This window comes from Rhamphochromis sp. 'chilingali', assembly GCF_963969265.1.
Source record: "Rhamphochromis sp. 'chilingali' genome assembly, chromosome: 11".
In the NCBI taxonomy this organism is placed as follows: Eukaryota; Metazoa; Chordata; class Actinopteri; order Cichliformes; family Cichlidae; genus Rhamphochromis; species Rhamphochromis sp. 'chilingali'.
In genome coordinates, this window is record NC_137938.1 from 25219690 (window position 1) to 25245956 (window position 26267).

General features: G+C 44.1%; 2 protein-coding genes across 4 annotated transcripts; both read right to left on the bottom strand.

Annotated features, from left to right (window-relative positions):
* Window positions 1–95: 95 nt before the first annotated feature.
* Window positions 96–10592, bottom strand: pianp (PILR alpha associated neural protein). 3 transcript variants are annotated; one of them, XM_080895954.1, is made up of 5 exons: window positions 9605–10592; window positions 9015–9406; window positions 8553–8631; window positions 3619–3765; window positions 96–2917 (listed from the first exon to the last, which is right to left on the bottom strand). In XM_080895954.1, the coding sequence occupies exons 1-5, from the start codon at window positions 9613–9615 to the stop codon at window positions 2896–2898; spliced, it is 651 nt and encodes a 216-aa protein (XP_080752080.1). In that variant the 5' UTR covers window positions 9616–10592; the 3' UTR covers window positions 96–2895. The 3 variants fall into 3 exon arrangements, with proteins under 3 accessions (XP_080752080.1, XP_080752082.1, XP_080752081.1); XM_080895956.1 differs by lacking the exon at window positions 3619–3765; XM_080895955.1 differs by lacking the exon at window positions 96–2917 and having other exon boundaries at window positions 3631–5135.
* A 146-nt stretch (window positions 10593–10738) lies between these two features.
* On the bottom strand, window positions 10739–23077 carry LOC308405365 (telomerase protein component 1). The gene is made up of 13 exons (XM_080895951.1): window positions 22811–23077; window positions 16525–16643; window positions 15842–16077; window positions 15378–15501; window positions 14995–15116; window positions 14426–14512; window positions 14146–14235; window positions 13766–13854; window positions 12907–13129; window positions 12685–12807; window positions 12097–12262; window positions 11250–11338; window positions 10739–11088 (listed from the first exon to the last, which is right to left on the bottom strand). The coding sequence occupies exons 1-13, from the start codon at window positions 22898–22900 to the stop codon at window positions 10982–10984; spliced, it is 1665 nt and encodes a 554-aa protein (XP_080752077.1). The 5' UTR covers window positions 22901–23077; the 3' UTR covers window positions 10739–10981.
* Between the last annotated feature and the right edge of the window lie 3190 nt (window positions 23078–26267).

A 26267-nucleotide genomic window follows, 5' to 3' on the forward strand; every position in this document is an offset into this window, starting at 1 on the left:
GTCACTTCTTTTATTAAATGCGCTTCAGAGTCTAACTCCGGAGGGTGCGCTGCTAAATGTTAACTCGCAGAAGGGGGCTACCCGTTAGGAGGTCAAGCCATTAATTAGGGCATGTCCCCAAAGAGACTAATGTATTATAGAGCTGAGGCTTCCCCTGTGCACTACCAGCATGGCTACACATACACAGACACACACACACACAGAAACTCTAAGAGCATCCATATTTCATATGAGAATGTTTTGCCCAGAGCTTCTATTTCAATGTCAAAATTGCCTGTTGAAATTGCCTGCCACCCTTTCTTGTACCTCCATCACGCAGTCAAAATTGCCTTCATCTTCACCGCTCTGTCCTTCTCTCACTCTTTTGATTCTGTTTCCTCTAAATTCTCCGCTCATTGTCCCGTGTGACAGTAATGGTTGCAATTAGCTGACCATCAGCAATGGAGAAAGGGCAGCAGACGGAAATTGTGAGGCCCTTTTCATTTAACCTCCCGTTTTTCTCCGTTCCCTCCTTCCTGCCACTTTTCTCCTCACCTTTATAAATAGTGGTGTTAATTTCAGTCAGTGCGATTCAGTTTCATCGGTTCAATTTTTTTACTAGATTGGATCTGTGAAATCTAACAGCTGCACACCTTTGGAGGTGTTTGCGAGTGAGAGATGAGTCGACGGTGTCAGCTGCGTGCTTTATTATAGGTGTGATCATGTGACCAAGAGACCGCATGCACGAGTTCACACCTGTTATTTTTTAAACTTATGCATTAATGTTTGTTGTTTACCCATCATGGTTCCTAAATTGCCGCAACACCTGCCGGTACGTCTCATAACTAGACCACCATTAAAACTTCCACGCGGAACCGAGCCAATCAATTACTTTGATTGATCAGTAAAATGCCCAGAGGAGATGGAAACGCTGTGCGGCAATGCTGCCGCAGAATCTCAATACACTCCAGTGGCATTTCTCTACTCGTGCCCGCCTTGATTTTATTGACATTTGTTTGAGAAACTACACAGAGGAAATTCTTGCTTAGCACCCCGTTAATCGTTGTAAAGCGCAAGAAATCCGTATGAGGTGAGGAGATAAGGAAGAAGTTTCAGACAAAAGCAAGCGCCTTATTCTTCACCTCCTTTCATCTGCTCCTCAATGGTGTAAAAACAGCCAACCGTGGCTGGCATATTCAAGACTTTTCAATGCCAAGCTTGTGGTTTCAAATCAATGCAAGGCAGTGGACTAAATGTTCACTTCAGGGAGAAAAAGATTAGGATACAGGGGTAGCTATTAAAATGCACGGTGTAAGCTTTATCCTTCCCGTAAAGCATTGCCGATCGCACCGCTCCAGGGGGAATTTATTCAACATGCACAGAAATAAACAGATAGGCAGAGCTAAAACGCCAGTATTGAGTCTTTATTGAACTTCCATGGTACAGAAAGACCACATTTCTACAGGAATGCTACTAAAAATCACAAGACTGGATATCTGGAGGATTGCACGAGCTACGCATGATGCCACCAGCACTATGTGTGTAGTGGGAATCTGTGTGTGTTTGTGTAACTGGTAGGGGGAGGGGAGGAGGGGGTCATGCCTCAAAGCTGCTTAGAAAAGTTGCCAGACACAAAGTGACATTTGGCTTTGAAAGGGTCTAAAAGACATCACTCACTGATAGGTAAAATAGACATTTTATAAATAATAGATTCAAAGCAACTCTCACAGGTGTATACATGCAGATTCACAGGAGATACAGAAACGATGCTCCTTGATGTTCTACTTTCCTTTGGTACACCCAAGACAGCTAAAAAAATGATGATAATAATGTGAGAGGGAACAATGGTGGTTTTGTTTTCCAGATTGAGATACTTGGCTGTCGGGTGAAAAGAAGAGGGGGGGAAAAAAGAAGAAAAACATCTTGTTGTGCTAACATCAGTCCTTTGATCACATGTGCAGTTCACTGATACATCAATCTGTCTTTGTAGTGTACCATCCAAACCTTTGGGAAACATCGATTTTCAGCAGGAACGGTTCCTCGCTTCCATTCATGTCCTGAATATTTGAAGTACCTGTGCAGCGTCCGGCAGAAAAAAAGGTTCGCCGAGAAAAGGTGAACGTCGGCCAGATAATTAAGAGAACAAATCATGAGGAAAAACTGAAACAAAAACAGGCTCCTCTGCATAGTGCAGAGGGATATAGCCACACTATTTGCATTTCGGGCGCTCAAAGCAGGGAATAAACAGCAGTTTTTGGAGCGTGACATGTTAAACACATTGACTGCTGGCTACAGCCGTGCCAAACAGCTTTGTGAAATGCCCCGTTCAGTGTGTGGAGGTGCTCAGAATGGCTTTTTAACCATCTACAAGCCTGTTAATCTGAGCCAAATTTGAGTGTCATGTTATGTAAAAAGAAGACTCTGCCGGGATTGCCATTAATACTAAACAGCTTCACATGTGGGGCTGGATCGGTGAGAACGGTTGTGGAAGCACAGGTAGGGCATTTTGGGGATAATGGGATGCTTCATGGTTGTTTAAACTGCTTGTTTGTGAATTAGTCGTGGCGAGTCGAAGCTTAGCAGAGCTCGGGGCCAAATAAAGGCTGGAAAATGGAGAACATGTCACAGTGACGCAGATCCACATTAACAGAAATTTACACCAAGCCAGAAGGAAGGAAGGACGGACGGACGGAGGAAAGGAGGGAGATGAGTTCAGATGTTCCTTTTTTTTTGTTTTTTGTTTTTTTAGACCTCAGGGAAGCAGGAGTGTTTTGTGATGGCTGGATACCTGGGATCCCTGAATTCATTTCACAGTTTAGAGAAAATAAAAACGGTGCTGCGGGCGCACCCTCCGGTCTTGTTGATGCTCCTCCTCAGGCCCCGTAGAAATGTTTACCATATGGAAAAACAGTCACCTCAGAGGTTCACAACAGGGATCCTGACACAGCAAGAGACACAGAGGAGAAGAGTGAGAGGGATAGAAGGAAAGGAAGAAGCTGGGGAGGCCCGGCGATGGAAGGAAAAGGCAGAAGAAGAGAGGAGAAGTGGAGCACAAAAGCCTGAAGCTGGAAAAGTTGTGTACATGCAAAAGGAACGCTGCGTCGCAGGGGGACGGAGAGGGTGGCGGGGGACGGAGAGGGTGGCGGGGGGGGGAGGAAGAAACGGAAGAGCAGCGAGGAAGGAGGAGAGGAAGGTGGAGGTGAAGCTGATGGGAGGGGAGGAAGTGAGAGGGGGAGCACTGGAGTGTAGCTCTATAATTATCCTGATTGAGATTAACTTTAAATACTCTCGAATATAAGCATCATTTCATGGATGGTGGTTGGGCGCCTTTTTTGATAGGCCCAGGATGACTCATCCGGTGAGGGAGTTTAAAACACTGATACATCTTAGAGCAGCGCCAACACTTCAGGCCTGAATACTCCACAGAGAATAGCGCCACCGTCCAATTACACTCCAGGTACGTCCTTACAGTGCATGCGAAAAGGTAATACGGGTGCTTCACACACAGACACGGAAGAAAACTTCAATCCAGGGGTTGCACGGAGACTCGCACACGCACATGCGGCTTAGAGACTGACACAAACACGCACGCACGCGCACACACTCGGGCCGTGTAGAGCTGGTGAGGCGACTCATTACCTCTCCCTGTCGGTGAAGGAGGAGGAGGTGCTGTGCAGCGTCTGCCGGCTGTCCTCCGAAGCAAGGGAGCGAGGGAGAGCGAGGGAGAGGGGGGGTGCTACGCCACGGGAAAGCGGGGGCGGATGCTGGGAACAGCTGCGATCGTAACTGGGAGAGAAAGGATAGTCAGATAGATAGATGGAGGAAGAGGAGGGGAGTAGGGGGACAAGATTTGCAAAGGATGAAGAGTTAAAGAGGCAAGCAGTCGGCATGGAGTGGGACACAAGTGCGAGGACGAAGAGAGATAAGACAAACGAGAAGAGAAACGGGGCATAAACAGATGCAATAAAGTTAGTTTGAGTTTGAGACAGATATTACAGTAAGAGAGGGCGAGACGGATACGAGGAAACGACAGAGAGATTGAAATGAAGAGAGGCGCGGAGAGGAACGATAAGGAGAGCGATCAGAATGAAAGACACAGAGGGAGAAACAAAGTCAGAGAACATCAGGAACAGCCGATCCATTTAGCATCAGCGAACACATTATCCTGCCACTGTGAGAGAGAATTAGTGCACTCATCGGACTCATTAAAACACTGTCGGAGAGGGGAGAGAGGGGGGGGGGGGAGGGAGGCAGAGCGAGAAATGGGGAAGGAGACTTCACTGTGAGATGTGGGGAGGGAGTCAGAAGGTTGGAGGTGGGAAGGATGCAACAAGGCGAAGAAACGGACGGAGCGGTGGCGCGTGACTGAGGTGTTGTGCCATTACTCCTGTAAGGAGAGGGGAGTTCTGGTGAAGACGCAGTTGAGAGGCGCAGGTTCGGGCTCTTTGGAACACTTAGACGCACAACAAAGCTGTTCTCACCGCCATAAAAGCCCTCGTGCACCCTCATCGTCCCTCAGTAACACCTGTTCTTTCCTGGCTGACTCCTCTCACTGTACGCGCACACACAAACACACACCGTCACACACTTGATGACATTAGCCACACTGACGATTTTAGGGCTGGGAAAATCACTGAGCACATATGCCGCTCTTCTATAATCATAATGAACTGGACTGTGGCCAATTTCCACTATAGGCTATCATTTCGGTCCATCTGTACCCCCTTCCCGTTCCTTCCGCGGCACTTTCTCCCTCTAACACATGGTGTTATTTACACATTTATGACACTGAAGTACGAGCCAGTCTATAGAGAGGAGCTGCTGCCATGTCTCCAGACTGATTCCCTGCAGTTCTCGCTATTCTAATACCACTTGGGATTCACTAAGCAGTGTAGGGTTTTTTTGTTTTTTTGCCAGCGCCAGGTGAAGTAAGTTATCGAAACAAGAGCGAAGGCCAGTCTCAGGAACAGAGAGAAAGGGGGGCTTATCATGTATCAGCTCACGGCAAGCTGGAGGATTATCTGTGGATCTGCAGCCGGACTGGCGGTGCTGGGAGAGATAGGAGACTGGTGGGGGAGATAAGAGAAGTACCGGCTGTGCAGAGACAGGCAGCTTTAGAGCAAGGCACTGACGATAACTGGAACAAAGCGAGGAACCTAAAAGAAGTGTGTGTGGGGGGGGGGGGGAGAGAACAGGTATTCAACGAAAGGAAGAGAAAAAAAATCCAGTGGGAGCCGAAGGGGAAGGAGAAACGAGGAGGGGAGGGGTAGATGGGGTATGAGGGGTAGATAATGTACGAGTGTGGGAGCAAAATTGAGATTAAGAGAGAGCGTGAAAAGGGGATATGGGGGAGAACAAATCATACCGATGCAGGCAATGAAAAAAAAGTGATACAACAGAAATTCAGGTAAGATGTGCAGATGAGATTACAGTAAGGAAGAGGAGGAGGAGTGCGAGAAGGGGGGGAGGGAGTGTGAGAGTGGGAAGAGAGGGGTCCCAGCGGTCAAATAAATGAGCCGTTATTGGTTTGATCAGCAAGGCGAAGAAGTGCTTCACTACATCGCGGAGAGATAATGGCCATGTGTGTACGGATCACCTCCTACCTGCCTCCCCGGCCTGAAAACATAACACATGCGCACACACACCGCCCACTCTGCGTCTATACGCTCGGGGACGCCACGTGAACACCCAAAACTATAAGACAAGAGATCACTGGTTATAGTTAATGCTTAATCACTGCAACTTTAATGGCTCTAAATGATACATCTGTGCCAATCGTGACTTTTGGGAACACAAGTGCTGTTAATAAAGTCATTAGTGAGCAATTACTCAGCTCTCATTTAGGCCCGTAACATAATCGGCGACAGGCGCACAGACAAGACGGGCAGGCCAGCGTGTGCGGGCAAACACATCTGCAGCCATTAAAGTCTCCTCTTCAAGAAAAACCCCACTCATCTAAACCCCATGCATCTGTCCCATTACACACATGTGTGGGGGAAAATGGTGTCTCTTGCTTACTCGCTTTATTTAAAAAAACAACAACAAAAGTCTAAATACTACTACATAAAAAAGCAAATTCAGCACTCTCCTAAACTGTCTATAAAACATGAGGCATCTGGGTTTTTATGATGGATTTGACTTATAGGTCTCAAAATTAAAGACAATTAGGTGGTTATTAAAGCTTGTTTATGCCAATGAAAAACACCCATATGTCAAAATTTTGACTTACTCAAAAGTTTGAGTTAAAAATCCAAAGTTAAGTCAAAATGAACTCTGCCTGGCAAAAAAAGAGAAAGAAAGAAAAGGGGAAAAAACTCAGTGATGGAAACAAGTTCCATAGATGGTGCCATAAACCTGCATTTTTAATTTATTTCCAGCAGAGGGAGACTCATCTGGGTCCAAGAGGAAGCCTGGCTGTACAGGAGTCTAAGATAAAGTGGTAATGATGCTCACCTCAGAGCTGAAAAATGAAACCAGTCCATAAACTGCAGTTCCTCTAGTGGCCACTTGAGGCTGGCTACAAAAGTGAGTCAGTCGCCACTGACTTCTATGTTTAAATGGCCAACATACACCATTAAAAGGAATATTTGCAGCCTAGTATTAAATACAGTTTTGGCATCTATGGATTATTTAACCTTTATAACAACTGTACAGCAATGACATGTTTTATAAGTCAATTGTTTTGATGTTTTTAAGGCTTAAAAGCTGTGGCAACACAGGTAGCTTCAGTCAATAGCTGCCTTTAAGCTTGAGTCACACAAGCCTAGATACCAGTGTGTTAGCACAGGCCCTGAAAGAAAAAATGTGTATTATGCAGTAGCTGGAGGTTGCTAGCAGTCGCTAGCATAAAACTGGTTGAAATAGAGATACACAGTGCTACACCAAAAACTTCTTGTAGTTGCTTTGGTTGTTAGCAAGTTACTGTGGTACCCTCAGTCTGCACGGAAAACAGCAGGTTGCCTGTAAATGATGCAAACCAGAAATAATGATATTCTGCCTTTAGAGAAGAAGTTGTTTAAATGTGTTGGGTGGAGCAGTAAGGCATAACTTTTACAATGAAGGCGAATGTTTTCTGTTTGTGAACTCCATCACATTTTTTCGCAATTACTGCTCAGAGAGTAAATGTAGAGACCGCAGACAAGCGGGCGTTATTCATGTCAACTGTGGGTGACTGTGGTAACATGCTAGCAGGCAAAGTAATCACAAGGAAGTTTCTGGTGGAGCACCGTCAGGAACTTCCAGCGACGGTGCAAGTCTGTGCTTCAGTTTTAATGAGTGAAATTCACAGCAGTATTTTAATCAGTCTGTTAATTAAGACTAATTAGCAGATGTCTGTGTCTTTGTGTTGCTCACATACAGTTTATGGATGCTACTTGCTCAGCTTGCTAACCCGAGTTCGTTAGCCTTAGCCAATTACTCCGTCCACTTGCCCAAATACAGGCTCCACAAACCAACATGGTCAGCAGCCAAAATGCTAAATTTGAAGCTTCCACCAAACAATGGGTGACATCATGGCTTCATAGGTATGTCCACTTCCTATGTAAAGTCTATCCTAACGAGTTTGTTTTTGGTCTTATTAATTTAAGAGAAGATTATGAATTTTACTTAGCAAATCATGCTGCCATTCGGAGTAAAATAATCAATAAAGCAGGCTGTGATTCAGCCCATGGCTAGCATGTGATTAACATAGTGTTACCTATTAGCACGCATACTTGCTTACTGGTTAAAAAAAACAAGAGAGCGACATCCAAAAACACTCATCTCAAGGACTCAGCACAAGTGAAGACTTTGTGAACCCACCGGTGACATCACAGTTTATGGCCTTGTTTTCTTTTACATATGCTTTACTCTGTTAACACTTATGACCTGTCCTGACAAGTTTCTGAGTCAGGTATAACCTACAGTGAAGATTAAGCCAAGATTACGATTTTGCCTTTCTGCACCCTCTCCTCACTGTCTTTGGATAACAACCAGGTCATCAAATCGAGATTAGTCCACTTACAATTATTAAAATATTAATGAAGTGCAATTATCTAGTAATTAATGAGATAAAAGTCTGAAGACAGAAAACAATTTTTTTTTCTGTAGCAGAATATTTTGTTTTTAATCATCTCATTATGCCTCAGGTTTTTCTTTCAATTCCTTGGTGGGGTTACAAATCCCCATGTTGGGACTGTTCTAATCAAACATTCAGCTGGCCTCAACACATCCCTGCTTTAATGGAAAGAACCATGATTTTAAAATAAAGAACAAAAACAAGATGATAATTAGCAGCTCATACACCTCTCTCAACATTAAAGTGTCCAAGATGCTGCTACATTCATATGCTTCCACTGAAGTGTGCAATTTCAGTTTTTGGAAAATACCCAGTTTCTATTTCTTACCATTGTAAAAAAAAAAAAAGGCCCTGAGGTATTTTAACCAGAAGAATCCAGTAACACCACCCTGCTGCGTGTCAGGCTTACACAAGGAAAGTCGCCTCATCCTTACTCAGCAATGCCCACCTCATATTTATGTGGTCATGGACACAAACACACACACAACACGGTGGAGGAGAGAATTTTGGTTCCTACCAGAGTTTGGCTGTAATGATGACTGCTGTCAGGATGAGCAGCGAGGAGATGGTCACGGTGACATAGAACTGTGGGTCCACTGTAACACACACATTTACACACACACTCACGAAGTTATTCATCTCAGATTGTTTAGCTGTAGCCAGAACAAAAGAAGAAAACAGTGTAGCCAGCTGAAACATCAAATTGGACGTGCAAGACTCTAGCCTCCAACTATCACACCCATCCGATGACGTCTCCTCTGTGTTTTGCAGTTATGACAGCGGCTAATTCTTCCCTGTGAGTGATGAGAACTTTATTAGGCAATCCCCGCCGCAGACACAGCCGGGTGCACACAGCTGGGTGTCAGCCTTCACCCTCATGACAGCTAATTCCCTAGAGGACTCCTGGCATGTGAGTGTGTTCGCTCACTGCAACTCATGGACACCTTTATTTAGAAATCCTTCATCTCTTGATGCCCACCTTCCTCAGGCTCTGTCTCCTCTGCCTCAGTCCCACCATCCTCCACTCCCTTCTTGGGCTCCAGTGGTGGCTGCATGCTTTCGTCAGGGTAAAGCCAGTTCTCAGGCGTGGCGGTGCTGGCCTCTTGCTGGTTCCCATGCAGGTACAGGTGATCGGTTTCCTGGCTGGAGAGGAAGTGGTAGGTCTCGTCCTCCAGCTGCTGCGTGGGACCCCAGACCACCGCCCACAGAGGGGTGGGCGTGACTTGGGCGGTGACGGACAGCTGGACCGACAAGGCGTCCACCTGCTCCTCAGCCTCTCTGTCGTCACGGTTACAGGTGGAGGGCTGTGTCACCAAAGCAACCAGGAGGAGAGAGATGAGGCCAGTCAGTCGTGCGACAGGAGAGATGGAGCTGGAAGGAAAGGTGAAGGAGAAAGGATGAGAGAGGGTGGAGTGACAGGACAGTTATCTGAGAAAATGCATTGTCCGCGGCCGCCCTGCACGACCTCAACAGCTTAGACATTGATTCTCAAGCCGGCCATCACTCAGAATGACATTTTATGCATCTGCGTCCCACACATCTCTCCACCTCAGAAACTATCCATCTTACCATCTCTCCATCGCTTCACTCTGTTCACTGAGACTCCTCTTCTCCGATCATCTCTCTCTGTAAGATAAAACAGAGGGGCAAGAGAGGAATAAAAGCCAGAAAGGGGGGAGGGTCCTGCTTTTTGTCGCCTCCTTTCTTCTTCTTCTTCTTGTGTTTTGCCACATAAAATCCATGTAAACACAGACAGCAGCAAGAGTGCTGGCGAAAAGCCAACTCTGTCACATTTTGAAAGAAGCACACACGCGGACTCCCCGGGGCATCACAATCTAAAGCTCAACTGTCCGCCACATGTTCACACACATCTGCATGGTAAAAAAAAAAAACATCCAGAAGTACACACCGGTCGTCTGCTCTGCCCTGTCACACACATCCACAGCGCACACACACCTGAGCACGGCACATTAATCATCATTAGAGTCGTCATGCATGGAGCGAGTACTCTATAAGTCACTTTGAGCAGAGAGAGATAACTTCCTATCAACAACTACTGCATAAATGCCACAGAAATGTCACTCAGAGACACACGAACACACGCGCTCCGACACATATCAGTTATCATGCCTACCTCTGGCTGTGGAGAGAGGGAATGAGAGAGGGAGACAGAGAGAAAGGGGGAGATACAGGGAGAGAGAGAGAGAGAGTGAGGGAGGGAGGGGAAAAAAAAGCATCGGTTGCCTTAGCGACTGAGACATGCAGAGTCTGGTGGAGTAAGAGAGGGGAGAGAGAGCGACGTGGGGAGGGCAAGAGACTGTAGGAAAGAGATTTAAATGCTAATTATGTGTTTTTTTAAAAATGGGTTCAATTAAACGGACACAGAGGAAAAAGAAATGAATTTGACGAGCCAAACAGAAATGATACCGAGGACGACATTAATAAGCTCATTTTGGAGGCGGAGGTTAAAAAAAAAAGAAGAAACCTCTCCAATTGTGTTTACAAAGACAGCAAGGACACCCCAGAGAGAAAAAAAGAGACAGAAATACAGACAGTAAAGAGGAAGAGGCGCGAGAGAAAGGAATGACGGGAATAAAATTTAATTTACATTCATTTACGCTGGCAGAGGAGGCTAAAGAACTGGTGTTTCCAGAGGAGACGGGGTCAGACGGAAATACAAAAAGAGCAAAAAAGAGATGCAAATTTGTTGGTGAGAGTCACAGTGTGACAGCTTTATTGTATGTGAAAATAATATTTACACAGAAAACAATCTGCTTATCGCGCTCACACGCACACTCGCTCACTTTCTCCTTCCAACACTGATACTCGGCTCGGTCTGTCACACTTCACACCCCTGCACCCTCCCTCGCTGTCACTTCGCTCCCACCCTCTCATTTCCTCTTCATGGCTGCAGGCCGTGGTGTTCTCGGCACGAGAAAGCGGCGCTCACTGGAGAGCGCAGCGGAGCCACGAGCCGGACCCTGCGTCCTCCTCCGCGGCGGCGGACCGGCTGTCTTTTCCTTCATCGCCGCCTTCGTCGTTATCCTCGTAATCTAAATTAGACGAGGGGGGTCATAACGATTTTTCACGACAAGCATCACCTAAAATTAACACGACCGTATTCATTTCGGCAATTCCACGGTTGCTCATTAAACGTGTGAGGCAGCAAATGAAGATGTGAATGTGTGTGAAATTGCAGCGTGTGTGTGTGTACCATCAGTCTCCTCATCATCTTCAGTGTCTCCCTCTGACTCCAGTAAACAGGAATCCATTAGACTGTCTATCCTTGCCGTGACATCACCCCTGTAACATTTACACCCGCAATTAAATAAAGCAGGCGCTTTGAACTCGTTATAGTTCACAGAAGAGCCCGATTTCATCTCAAGTGGACCAAACAGTAAAACTACTGCATAGCAACCTATAGATCACACTCTGGCAACACTCGCATTTAGAAAACAGATGAAAAACAGCCTGAGATGTCTGAGGAAAAAGGTGCTGCTGTAGAAATACGTCTCAATTTTGCATGTTCACTCAATCTATTCTCATTAGATGTGCATTATAATTTACACAGCTGATCTACAAAGGCACAAAACACTTCATATGTGGAGTAAATCACAACTGAACAACCACAGTATGTTCTGATTAATGAGTCCTCAAACTCGGTGTGTCGTGGAAATACTTTCAACTTTTCACAGATTTTTACTCCCGGTACAGTCAAGCTGGTACCACTGCACCGAGATTTCGTGAAAAAATTGGAAGTATTCATGACTTTTCTTTGCAAACCCGTCCAGTGGACCAGATTGAGCCCTGTGGCAGGCTGGTTCTAGCCCCTTATATTCGCCTTAGATTTAACACCCCCTGAACCAAAAGCATGATATCAAGATAAATGTGTGTGTCAAAATCAATTAAACCCATTAGCACATTAAATCCAATTATAGCTTTAGAATTAAAAGTGCAGCTGACCTCAGAACAAACAATGAATATTCAAATAAGGAAGATAATTGAGCAGCTTGGATCTATAATCTTTTTAAGCCAGTGGTGTTGACAAGTATCGCTCCCACCTTTGCCTCCCGGAACTCGGGAGCTGCTCCCAAACGATGAGGTCTTGACCTCCGGTGACCCATCGGTGGTCTCCGCTCCCAGTGGTCCATGCTGCAAAGCAGATGATTCTGGGAGCGTCAGGCCAGGTCAGAGAGGCCAGGTACCGACACTGAGGCAGAGAGAACACTAGAGAGAGGAGAGAGACATGATGGGACCGGAAGTCAACGGAGGAACATAAAGTGTGTAAAACTGCGTTTTTACATTCTCGGTAAATTAAAATTGGTTTGCTCGTTTTCCAGCAATACAGCACTGGTCCCCAGTCTAGAACCAGTTCCGCATATTTCGCCTCCCCTAAAAAATAGCTGGCAGAAACACACCATCACCAATCTGCTGGCCTCAAAGCTGGAATTGCTGCGGGATGCAGCCCCCAGACTCTGTCCACAATGATCTCCTTCCCACGGTAATTATCCCAGCTTCTGTTAGCAACACTGCATAATTATTGGTTTTCAAAGGTGCCAAAAAATGGTCTGGTTCTCTGAAGATACCAAAGCAGTGCGGGCTTTGCAACAGCACCTGCAATGGTAAAAAAAGAGAGATGTGGGACTCACAATTTAGCCTGCTCTCTCCATTCGCCAGATCGTAGCAGGATCCAATTAGGAGGCCTCCCGTCTGGTGAATACAATCTGTTACTCCGGTGATACTGCTGTGATTGGTCAGTCTGGTCATCGTTCCTGTGATAATTGGACAGATGTTAGGTGGAAGGATTATGCAGATTTCACTAAATCTGCCTTCCTTTTTGGATCTTCCTCTCTGACACACACACAGCCTACCGGTCCTCCAGTGCAGGATTTTGAGCCAGGCTCGACCATAAGCCAGGAACACTCTGTCTCCCCGCGGGCTGAGGGTTAGACGCCCGCACGCCTCCCCTCCGCAGCCTGTCACCTGGCTGTTCCAGTGGTGCAGCAGCCTCAGGGGGTCTCTATCCGAACCCCGGTTCTCCCACACAGACAACCCTCCCTCAGCCGAGCCGCTGAACACCAGTGGACCCTGAGACTGCGGAGGGCACAAGAGACACAGTTGTCATGGTGATTTAAGTCTTTACCTGTGTGTGTGTCTGTGTACACGTGTCTTAGAGTGAGTGTATGCATGTTAGTGCAAATGCAAGAGAAGTGTGTGAACAGTTTTAAAATGTCTCTGTGCTTCTGCTGCTGGTTATAAATGGATTTTGCGTTTTGCATGATAAACAACACAGAGGATGACAATGATGTGCTACGCTTTAATGCTTCAGGCATATTATGATGATTGCAAATTGAAAAAAAAAATGTGCATATCCAGCTCTGGGTTTCAATATTCATAAAAAAGCCTTTTTTCGCTCAAAATATATACAGTATGTTCTAAAATTGGACAAGCTCCACAGCTTACATCTTAACAAATATCTTTGATTTCCATTTGAAAGCAATAAACAAGGAAAGCTTGCGTGAGGATGATGTGAAGAAATATAGCCGTTTGATTTCCGGGGAAGAGGCTTTTTCACAAATTACTAATCAAGAGTTTGAAAAACTACGTTAGACAGCCACAGAAGGGAAACAAAAAAACTCTTCAAGTTAAAAATAGGCTGAAAATGAAAACAGCTTGAGCATCCTCCGTGTGAAGAGAGCGTGATGGTCAGCAGGTGAGTGACCCACCCACCTGGATGGAGGTGACGGCTTCCTGGTGAGCATTGACTGACTGGCAGTTTTGGAAAGTGTCCCAGCTCCAGGCTTGAACTTTCCCCCCGTCTGCGGGGTGACAGAGTGTGAGGTTAATACGCGCTGACAGGCGACTGGCAGTCATTATTGTGGGTTACGGTTGACCCACCTGAGCCTGGCTGCCTAAACTGTGTGCCTCCATCACTGTGATTCAGCTCGATAACTCTGAGCTGCTCTCCCTAACTCACTGGCAGATGATGCCACATTGTCAGACTCTGCATGCATATTAGTCCCATAAACAACAACAACAACAAAAAACGGGCACATACATGCACAAAAATAGGTATGTCACCAACACATACTGTCCTCAGGAAAACACACCTGATCCAGTGATGATGTAGCCATCCTCCTCCGGCACAAAGCAGAGCGCGGTCACAGCGTTGAATGTGTAGATAGACTTAACACACTGCCCTGAAGGAAACAGTAAAAATCGAATTTAACTGACAGGGCGCAGGCCATCAGTCACACAGGCAAACATTGATTACGATGCACACATTTCCCACACACAACCCTCAGGCTCCATCTACCTATATATGTATGTCACTCTATGTCGCTGTGTGTGTGTGTGTGTGTGTGTGTGTGTTTGTGTGGTTAAGCCTACCAATACTCAGGGCCCAGATCTTCACATAGCAGTCCACTGAGCCACTCAAGATAAACCTCTCTTTGTCGGACAAAGACAGGGACCAGGCTGTCGAGGGGGTACGCGCAGACCAAACAAAGAGCAGAATGGGGACAGAGGAGGGGAGACGGAAAGAGAAAAGAGATTACGCTGGCAAAAAGCTGTAAATAAGTGATGATGCGCAAAATAAAAAAGAGGAGACCGCAAGACAAAGACTGAAAATGACTAAAAAGGAACCATGTAATTAGTAAGAGAGACTATGGTTCGACTGAGCTGCGTCATCAGTTCACTTCTAGACTTGGTATTTTAAGTTGGGGAAGCAGGTGGGGAGGGGATGTAGGAGGAGAGCCGGAGATGTGTTGGAGTGCAAATGATGGAAGGCTGCCTGCTTCAGACAGACAGTGAACTCTCTAAAGTGTCCACTGTGGTTACCTCTCTCTGGGCTGATCTGATGAACTGCTCCTATAATTACCAAACCGCAGGACAGAGGCATTACTCAGCTCTGCTCGGCCCACATGTTAGGATGTGTGTGTGCGTGTGTGTTTCCTCACCCAGCCTCTTGCAATACTCAGGGGGAGGTGCTGCCAGACAGGTGACCCCGCCGGTGTGACCTCCTAAGTTCTTGTGCTCTGTTGCAGTGGGAACGTGCCACACCTTCACTGTCGTATCTCGACTTAAGAGTGAGAATGACGGACGGGAAGAAAAAGGGAGGGCCCAGGAGGAAAGAAAGAGAGAGGGGGGAGAAAACAAGCAAAGTTAAAAGGCGTTCCACATAAACCGCAAGAGATTTGCGCCGAGTGATCAGGCGGAGGAAGAAAACCAAATATATGTCAGACAGCGAGGGAGAGAGCAAGAGCCTATTAAGTGATAAATTAGGTGAAATGTTCACTTTGCATATCCATTATGCAAATCGAGTCTTCTTTTCCTGCTTTACCTCCCAGAAACCACCAGGTTGTCAACAGCAACCACGCAGGTGACTATGTCACTGTGACCCTGCAACAGCCTCAAGCGAAACTTCGCCTTCTCCCACGACGCTTTGAGGGATGTAAATTCAGCTTCTGTAAAAGAAATGATTTGTGCAATTAGCAGTGTTGACTCATCAGCACCCTGGCTCGTTAATCTACACACTTCTTCAATATGGATTAGTCTGCCACTGCAAAGCGTGGGGCTAAATTAGCTCCAAGGATGCAAAACGTGGGCCCTGTCTTCAGGGAAGCATATGCAGCCAGTTGGTTTTAAAACTGGCAGCCTCGTGAGCTTGTTAGGACTCCTTCGGGGCAAAGAAGAATAATCTGATTTTAGATGTTAATCACAAATTAGGGCACCGCTTTGTGCTTTTAACTGCCAGTGACAAATCGTAACGGCAATCTCTCCAGCCACTTTTCTTAATTATCCCACCTTCCTGCCGTAGTAGCCGCTCCTCGTCAGAGCCCGCGCAGTCGCCTGACACGTCCCGACAGTTATCTGACACCTTGGCCGCCGCTGTCCTTTCCCGCTCTCTGCCCATCTCCGCCTTCCTCTGCCTGGCAGCCGGGGCTGGCGCTGCTTGAGCTCTGGACTCCTCTTCTCCCTTAAGGATCTTGGAGGCTGGAGGCGTCTGTGATGGAAGGGCCTCAGGGACATCCTCCCTGTGCCTGTGCAGAAAGCAGGTGCTGAATATATAATCGAGATGCAAACTGCACACAGTCACAGCTTGGTGACAGTGAGGATACCTGCGGAGGATCTCCAAGTGTCATACAAACTAAAATAATACTCCTGTAAGAGTAGTAGTCTGTAGTCTGCCTGCCAGGAGAAAATCAGCGTACTTCATTCAGTTTTATGTTAATGTCCACACACATGCGGATTTCCCTCCTTAGGGGCTCCAATAAGGACAACGACATCCCTGAATGATGTTTACACATGACGAGCAGGAGAAAGTTCCAAATTTCCTAAAGCATGACAGTATTTGACCTGCAATGTGTTTGGATAGACATACAAAACAGATCAAAGGCTTCAAAGTGAATGTTGTTGCTTTTGAAGAATTATGTTTCTCTTCATCTGCCCCCCCACCCGTGGCTGGTACCTCTCCCTCACTTCCTTACACTTGTCTTTTCATCTTCTCCTTTTTTCCGTCTCCCACAATCCCAAGAGTTTGCTGCGGGCCAGAAAGCTGCAGCTGAAGCTCAGCCAATCTGGAACGAAGCTCCGCCTTCCTGGAGATCTGAGAAGGGAAGAGGCACGAGATTGGTTGTAAACCAAGCTGCTAAATCCACAAGTTGTTTATATGCACAACCAACATACCCGGCCTGTCTCGATTTATTAGACTGCAGCCCGCAACATACAGCATACTCCTGTTAGATTGTGAGCTTTGAAATATGCATGAATGAGTGAATCAAGCGTGTCAATTTTAGATTAGGTGGCTGGTTCCTCGGTTAAAGGAGCACTCCCCTAGTTTTTATTTCTCAATTTATTTGTCAGCATTTTACTCTGCCTGTGAAAATCAGTGTTTGTATCTTTCGTGGCTCTCGGCGGAGCTTCGAAATTATCGTGGTTTTTACCAGCAGGAGATTGCGGAATACAGATTTTTAAAACACGGGTTCAGGCATTTGAAAATCTCCAAGGCGCAGTGCATCTAACACGCTTTTGCATTGTGGGAAATGTATTCTTAAAACAGAACAATAAAGTGTTGCTGTGTAATCGTAATATTTGATCATCAGCTGTGGAAGAGCCACTTTAATCTAGGTAAGACTAGTTAAGACTGCCGTCTACTTTTCTAATTAAAAAAGGAACCAGCAAATAGATCTGTCAGATCAATTATTTAAAGAAAAGGCACAACGTTTCACTCTAAAACAGGGGTATCAAACATGCAGCCTCTGCAGGCCACAACTGGACCACCTATTGGCATGCACATATATATAAATACCTAGAATGGACAGGAGGGCAGGCTAGAGGTAGCAGAGCTGAAGATTTTCATTAGGAGTGGATTAGATCAGAATGACAGCTCAAATAAGTATCAAGGCAGAGATGGTTTGGAGTTGTGCAGGGGAGGGATAGTGGAGATACTGGACAAAGGATGCTGAACGTGGAGCTGTGTGTAGTGAAGGAGGACATGCAGAGGGCTGATGTGAGAAGAGGATACTAAGGATAGGTGGGAGGAAGATGATCGACTGTGGCAACTCCTAAAGGGAACAGCCAAAAGAAGAAGAAGAAGAAGATTGTATTTTGTTGGATAAAAATTGTTTTGAAAGAGGTTAATGATTCAGACCTCTAAGATCATGACATGAGCCATTCTTCTCATTTTTACAGGCTTCTTATAAACAAAGACATTCCCTGTGGCAAGTAGGTTTTGGAATGAAGATCCATGATCACAAAGTTACAGGTTTCTTTGTAATAACAGAACGTGGAAAAACTGCACTTATTTTTCTAAAACATCTCAGGTTGCACTTCATCTGTTTTGTGAATGGGAGGCTTGTTAAATGCATTCAGAAAGTCGATCTTCACATTGTATAAGAAAAAAGGAGAATTTAAAAGTCTGCTATTATTACATGATTACTATGAAGTGTTTTCACCGGTAGGACCCACCTGAGATCAAACTCGGTTCCTAGTGGCCTATGAACTTAAATGAGTTTGACACCGCTGCTCTAAAATGTAGCGAAGTAGAGAAATAAATGGTAATGCTGAAGGAAAGCACATCAAAATTAAGTTTCTTCTCCCACACGGCAAAGTAACACTTCATTTTTCACCTTTATTGGATTATTGTGATCTGCTCTTTATGAAAGAATCCCACTACGTTGGATACTCTAAACCATTGTGCCTTACCTTTTATTACTAGCTGTGAAAACTGCACATAACACTGTTCTCTAAAGTGATAAGAAGCCAGCTGTATATGTCCAAAGACTAAAGCAGGCTGTTATAAATGAATCTCTCCTTGGCCTGGTTCCTTCCTCTGATTGGTTTAAATACACATGTGTTTAAACCACGAATGTTTGCTTGCAGAGTCGAAATAAAGTCAGACGCACCTGCTCCTCTTCCTGGTTTCTCCTATGGAACAAGCTGAGATGTTTGAACTGGTTAGTATGGGGATTTTAAAGCTATTTTTTAAAAGACTGCAGAGGCAGCAGGTGCATTTACTCCTAAATTTGCACTATAATTGATTTGAAATTGTACCCGTTTTGATCTTTTCCTGCACATAAAGTCGATATCATCTTCCCTGTATTGGTTTTTTAATCTAAACTTTCATCACATTAAGTAAAGGACACAATAAAGCCACTTTCAGCTGCTTCCTTATCCACGAGGGGTCACCACAGCAGGTGGCTTTGCAGATGTTTTTTTTATGCTGGCTGCTTTTGCTGACGTAACCCCCAGGGGATTGGTTTCTCCTCCTGGGATCAAACTGAGGATCTTTCACTTGTTAGGCGAGTGTGTAAACCACTACATTGTGAAGCAAAGGATGCAATACTAAAAACTCTGAATATAACTGCATTTTAACAACACTGCAAGGAAAATGTTGCTACTCTTTTATGTTTTTCAGTCGCTTCATCACATTGCAATAGAGAGACGATCTGTTTTTATAAATAAGAACTGATTTAATTTGCACAATATGTTTGTTATTGTCACCGTTTCATATTACCTTTATGTTTTGATTCGTTTTTTTATGACGTAAAGTGTAAATGCTCCCGACTGACTTCCTCATAATCAGCTGATTTTTTAGACTTTATCATTTGGGTTTGCTCAATGATACCGTCAAATATGTCAGTGGTTGTTCCTGCTGCATTTCGTTGCCTCAATCCCTGTTAATCTTGTGTCATTTTTCTTTTTGCATAAGATGGCGTGTCCCTTTCACTCACTTTATGAAACTTTAGAGGGAAGCAAGGTCATTATGCTAACAGTGAAACTAAAAAAAGAACTAAACTGATACAAGCTAAATCACTCTTTGAAACAAAATTGAATTAAAAACAAAATGTCAAAAAACTCCGGCGGGAAGCATCCAGTTGCTGTGATACTTGTAGTGTCCTAATCTGCTGGCTCATCTCAGATCATCCTCTGTGATCCAGGTCCTACTTCATTTTCAGAATAGATATATTCAGGATCCTCTTTGTGATATGTTTCCAAACTGAGGGTTTTACTGCATATACATAATTCTGGCAACACAATATTATAACCAGTATTTTACATAAGTGGGGCTCATTTATTTTAGTTTAACATCCATTTCTGTTTCTTAAATGGACAGGTATGCATAAACTTCTATTATGTAAGGTAACAAAAACTTTTTACCCTAACTACAGCTGGAAATATGCATAGTTACACCATAAAGGTCAGGTTTAAGCCAAGAAATTATACAGAATCTGATTATACAGAACATGTCAGTACCAATGTTGCTTCTTCATTTCACAGCCAAACGCTGCATTCGTAAGTGCTGAAATGTGACTGTATTAGAAAATGCCTTTGGCACAGAGGGAATCACGGCGAGATGATGGAGATGAACCTGGTATCTAAACGCAGGTAAATATTACAGCTTTCACGTGCTTTGACTGGCCATCTATCTCAAATGTTGATATGACCCTTGAAGGTTTACCCAGCATGCAATGTTTGACGTTTTCTCCAGTGAATGATGAGATACAGTGGGGCAAAAAAGTATTTAGTCAGCCACCGATTGTGCAAGTTCCCCCACTTAAAATGATGACAGAGGTCAGTAATTTGCACCAGAGGTACACTTCAACTGTGAGAGACAGAATGTGAAAAAAAAATCCATGAATCCACATGGTAGGATTTGTAAAGAATTTATTCGTAAATTAGGGTGGAAAATAAGTATTTGGTCACCTCAAACAAGGAAAATCTCTGGCTCTCACAGACCTGTAACGTCTTCTGTAAGAAGCTTTTCTGTCCCCCACTCGTTACCTGTATGAATGGCACCTGTTTGAACTCATCATCTGTATAAAAGACACCTGTCCACAGCCTCAAACAGTCAGACTCCAAACTCCGCCATGGCCAAGACCAAAGAGCTTTCGAAGGACACCAGGAAAAGTATTGTAGACCTGCACCAGACTGGGAAGAGTGAATCTACAATAGGCAAGCAGCTTGGTGTGAAAAAATCAACTGTGGGAGCAATCATCAGAAAATGGAAGACATACAAGACCACTGATAATCTCCCTCGATCTGGGGCTCCACGCAAGATCTCATCCCGTGGGGTCAAAATGATCATGAGAACGGTGAGCAAAGATCCCAGAACCACACGGGGGAACCTGGTGAATGACCTGCAGAGAGCTGGGACCAAAGTAACAAAGGTCACCATCAGTAACACACTACAACGGCAGGGAATCAAATCCCGCAGTGCCAGACGTGTTCCGCTGCTGAAGCCAGTGCATGTCCAGGCCCGTCTGAAGTTTGCCAGAGAGCACATGGATGATACAGCAGAGGATTGGGAGAATGTCATGTGGTCAGATGAAACCAAAGTAGAACTTTTTGGTATAAACTCAACTTGTCGTGTTTGGAGGAAGAAGAATACTGAGTTGCATCCCAAGAACACCATACCTACTGTGAAGCATGGGGGTGGAAACATCATGCTATGGGGCTGTTTTTCTGCCAAGGGGACAGGACGACTGATCCGTGTTAAGGACAGAATGAATGGGGCCATGTATCGTGAGATTTTGAGCCAAAACCTCCTTCCATCAGTGAGAACTTTGAAGATGAAACGAGGCTGGGTCTTCCAACATGACAATGATCCAAAACACACCGCCCGGGCAACAAAGGAGTGGCTCCGTAAGAAGCATTTGAAAGTCCTGGAGTGGCCTAGCCAGTCTCCAGACCTCAACCCCATAGAAAATCTGTGGCGGGAGTTGAAAGTCCGTGTTGCTCGGCGACAGCCCCAAAACATCACTGCTCTCGAGAAGATCTGCATGGAGGAATGGGCCAAAATACCAGCTACTGTGTGTGCAAACCTGGTAAAGACCTATAGTAAACGTTTGACCTCTGTTATTGCCAACAAAGGTTATGTTACAAAGTATTGAGTTGTATTTTTGTTATTGACCAAATACTTATTTTCCACCCTGATTTACAAATAAATTCTTTACAAATCCTACCATGTGGATTCATGGATTTTTTTTTTCACATTCTGTCTCTCACAGTTGAAGTGTACCTCTGGTGAAAATTACTGACCTCTGTCATCATTTTAGGTGGGGGAACTTGCACAATCGGTGGCTGACTAAATACTTTTTTGCCCCACTGTAACAAATCAAACATGAAGGATGCCATTGCTTGTTTGTGTTACTCCATGTCACAGAGATTAAACTGGTGTCATGCAATTGAAACTATGATGTACAAAGTTTGTCTTTAGACTTTGACACCTGCAGTTTTATATATGTTATTATATATACAGTTATAGATAGAGAGAGAAAAAAAGCTCCAAATTTCAGCCCACCTGAGGCCCTGCAACTCATAAAATGCTTATATAGTAAGAAGATAACAACTTTCATGGATTCATTAAATAGACTAAAGTTACTGCACAAATCAAATGAGCTGGCTCTGAGGGGTCAGGTGGGAAGCACTGGTTGTTTTTCATTGAATGAAGGTTCTCAAACTGACGGAACCAGCTAAACTTAAGGTTTAAAGCTCCGTCCAGATCCTTTACACGTGCTTTTAAACGTGCCTTCATCTAAGAATATATAATTAAAAGAAAAACGATCCTATTTCAGATGATGTGCAGGCTATTTTCGACAACTATGAATGCAGGTGTGTCTTGAAATTGAAATTTTGGCTTGCATTGTTTATGCACAAAATGTTTGGGAAAAACGCTGCCAAATGCCTTTCAGCTGGAAATGTGTGTCACGCCATGCATGCATGCATTTACAGTCCTGCTGCCAGAACCAGGGGCAGCTCAGTACACGGAAATCACTGCTGTGGGGCTCGGCCACTCTCTTATTGCATTCACATTCTGGTCTTTAACACGCAGAAGCTCTCCTGAAGTTTCTGATTATTATATTTTCCAGATGCATTCGGCTCAACCTGTGATCTTCTGCTGTTCCTGGGGCGAAAACTGTCAAATTATTCATTGCACGGTTATTATTAATGCATGTTAATCATGGCTTTACGATGCCAACACTGTTAGTTTTAAGAAGCCTTACTTCACACCTTTTTGCACCTGACTTGTACTGTGTGGCAAACCTCTAATTCTTACATTGACTGTGTGGTCTATTGAATAGACAGCTTTGTTGTAGTGACTGTCACCAGGTCAATATCTATCTGATGTTTTTAATTTAGGCTAAATGTGTGTCTGTGCTGCTCTTGCAGGTATAACCTCGTGCTTCACCTGAGGGAAATTTATTCAGGATTTACACACAGGCTACACGGAGATGTAATGAAGAGGGAAAGGCGAATGAAGTGTTTCTGTACCTTGAATCTTTCCTCTGGGGTGAGATTGATTTTTATTTCCAGATTTTCAATCTGTCTCAACTTCTTCTGCAGCTTCCTCACCTCCCCCATTGGCGTTGTCTAACCCGGTTAGCTACACTTTAAAACTGGCTTTCAAGTTGGAAGAGAGCGTCAAACAAACAGCATTTCCTTTAAATAAAGAGTCTGAAGCGGTTTAAATAAATAAAGATGCATCGAGAGGCTTAGCAGGGCGGCTCAGAGACGTGTCGCCGGATGTTGACGATGTGTTAGAGGTGTATTACTGTCCTTACAGCGCCATCATGTGGTCCGTTCAGAAAGAGGTGCTAAATCCCGTTAATAAATAATAAAAGTACACCATGTCCTTACTTAAAAACACTGTAATGCGTATGTACGGTTTCGCATACACGAAATGATATAACTGTGTGAGGCTCTTCTTCAAAATCCAGGCCCTGAAGGTCACCATGACAACCGGAGGACAGAGCTGTAAAACTGTGCTGCATTCAAATGTACTCCCCATAGCTTGTATTTCTGAGCGTCCGACGAGTGAAAGACACTCGTTGAAAAATAAATGAATAAATAAAAAATTTAAGGAAACACAAAGTCGGTTAAACTTCATTATTCAGAGATAACAATGTGTCCAGTTAGGAAGCACTAACCATGTGGATCATTTAACCTGCTTTGGTGCAAAGAAAGTGACAACATGAATAGTGGAGAGGCAACAACAAACAGCACTCCCCCACAAAAGTGTATGCATTTTATCCAAATGCTTTATTAATCCCAGTGGAAAATTGTATTGTTACAGGTGGTCACTTTAAATATAAATATGAAAGATTAAAAAAGTTAACTCTCTAAAAAAATAAGTAAAAATAAGTGCAATATTAATTTTAATATTCCAAAGTTAAAATGATACTATGCAGAGTATAGACAGGATATTGCAAGTGAAAATAGTCCATTTATGATAAGGAAAGTTGTAAAGATGGCCAGAGGTAGGAATGATGTCCTGTAGAATTCTGTAGTGCATGTGGCTGAATGAGTATTTCCTGAACACGCTCCAGCACAAGATGAAGACAGCGTGACGGATTGTGCAATATTGACAATAGCTTAGACAGTATCCTCCTTTCTGACACCTCTGTCGGAGAATCAGGCTCCACACACACAACATTATTGGCCTTGCGAATCAGTTTATTCACTCTGTTGTTATCCACTTCCCACATTCTGCTGCTCCAGCACACTACAGCACAGCACAGCACGGCTCACGACAGACTCATTTTGCATGTGGTGTCCATAGATCATTGCATTCAGTTTGTGTACTATTTTTCTTTCTTTTTTTTCTAATTTGCTTTTTCCTAGTGTGCTTGTCATTAATGCAAGAGACACTATCTGCAGGCCATTCAGGTTGCAGAGGTACTCCACCTCCTCCTCCTCGACTCAAGAGTGGTAGAAGTCGTAGATCCCTAGGGCATTAACCCACCAGGTCTGGTACCTGCTCCTTTACTTGAAGTGGAACAGGAGGAGCACTGACAGAGCCCTACAGTGCATATTTCACCTGTGCTCACAGACCAGCACCATGCATCTTCATCGGCATTTGCCAGAGAACTGGCAGATCTGTCTGTTTCACCTGGGCAATTAATTTGTTTCTTATATACAAATTAATTGTGTATATATATATATATATATATATATATATATATATATATATATATATATATATGTATGTATGTATGTATGTATGTATGTATGTATGTATAGATAGATAGATAGATAGATAGATAGATAGATAGATAGATAGATAGATAGATAGATAGATAGATAGATAGATAGATAGATAGATAGATAGATAGATAGATAGATGTTACCAGATATTCACTTTTTTAAAATCATTACATTTTGAAGATTTGTATGGATTTATCCAAAAGCTATGAAAGTTCTTGAAACATTGTCAGGATCTTTACTGTTCTCGTATTATTACAGTGAGCTGCAATGTCTTAATGAGCACAATGATAACAGGTGGCATTGGTTGGCCTGCAGAAGCTGGCAAATTATAGTCTTCCTGGTTCTTTTTTGCCTCCAAATCCCACAGACCTAAAACAGAAATAGGGGCCAGTGGGGCAAATTAGTAATCCAGAGGCCCAGTAGCCCATAACCATTATGGGCCACTGGGCCTGTCCAAGTTGGACCAAGTAAGATGGTATGTCTAGTCCAATTTGGACCCCTGCTGCATGGACCTCTGCAGTATCCACTGAGAGCTGGAGGAGGTCACGTGCAGATGATTCATTAAAATATTTGCAACATAAAATGGCTAAAGTAAGAGATTAAGTTAAGGGGGAAACATTAAGTGAACAAATGGGTATTTAGAAAAAGACAACAAGTTAGTTTGGAAGTTAACTTTTAAAGCCATAACGCTGGGACTTTAATGAAAAATAATTTGAACTAAAAATTAAAGGCTGTTTCTAAAAACAGTTTTATTTATTTCTATTTTACAGAGCAACAGCTGACACATACTCATTAAAAGTTCTAATATTCACCAAAGTCTAACAGTACAGTCGTCGCCATAGGTTTTGAGAATGACACAAATACTGGTTTTCACAAAGTTTGCTGCTTCAGTTTTTATAATAGCAATTTCCATATACTCTAGAATGTTATGAAGAGTGATCAGATGAACTGCGAAATCCTTCTTTGCCATGAAAATGAACTTAATCTCAAAAATTCAATTTCCGCTGCATTTCATCATTCAGCATTTCATGCCATAAAAGGACCTGCTGAGATCATTTCAAAAAATTTCTCATCAACTCAGGTGAGAATGTTGACGAGCACAAGGCTGGAGATCATTATGTTATGCTGACTGAGTTAGAATAGCAGACTGGATGCATTAAAAGGAGGGTGATGCTTGAAATCGTTGTTCTTCCTATTAAACATGGTTACCTGCAAGGAAACACATGTAGCCATCATTGCGTTGCATAAAAAGGGCTTCACAGGCAAGGATGTTGTTGCTACTAAGACTGCACCTAAATCAACCATTTATCAGATCATCAAGAACTTCAAGGAAAGAGGTTCAATTATTGTGAAGTAGGCTTCAGGGCCCCCAAGAAAGTCCAGCAAGCGCCAGGATGGTCTCCTAAAGATGATTCAGCTGCGGTATCAGAGTGCCACCAGTGCAGAGCTTGCTCAGGAATAGTAGGAGTCCATCTGCACGCATAGTGAGGCGAAGACTTTTGGAAGACGGCCTGGTGTCAAGAAGGGAAGCAAAGAAGCCACTTTTCTCAGAAAAAGCCATCAGGGACGAATTGATATTCTGCAAAAAGTACAGCGAGTGGACTGCTGAGGACTGGGGTAAAGTCATTTTCTCTGATGAAGCCCCTTTCTGATTGTTTGGGGCATCTGGAAAAAGGACTGTCCAGAGAAGAAAAGGTGAGCACTACCATCAGTCCTGTCTCATGCCAACAGTAAAGCATCCTGA

Excerpts from the sequence above, each read along its gene's own strand:
- LOC308405365 (XM_080895951.1), bottom strand. The coding sequence starts at position 22,900 with ATGGGGGAGGTGAGGAAGCTGCAGAAGAAGTTGAGACAGATTGAAAAT. Across the intron at positions 12,808-12,906 it reads AATCCTGCACTGGAGGACCG|GAACGATGACCAGACTGACC; the intron begins GTAGGCTGTGTG and ends CAATTATCACAG. Across the intron at positions 11,339-12,096 it reads CCGAGTTCCGGGAGGCAAAG|GGGTGATGTCACGGCAAGGA; the intron begins GTGGGAGCGATA and ends TAAATGTTACAG.
- pianp (XM_080895954.1), bottom strand. Across the intron at positions 3,766-8,552 it reads ATCATTACAGCCAAACTCTG|TTACGATCGCAGCTGTTCCC; the intron begins GTAGGAACCAAA and ends TTTCTCTCCCAG. Across the intron at positions 2,918-3,618 it reads TCCTTCACCGACAGGGAGAG|GATCCCTGTTGTGAACCTCT; the intron begins GTAATGAGTCGC and ends TTGCTGTGTCAG.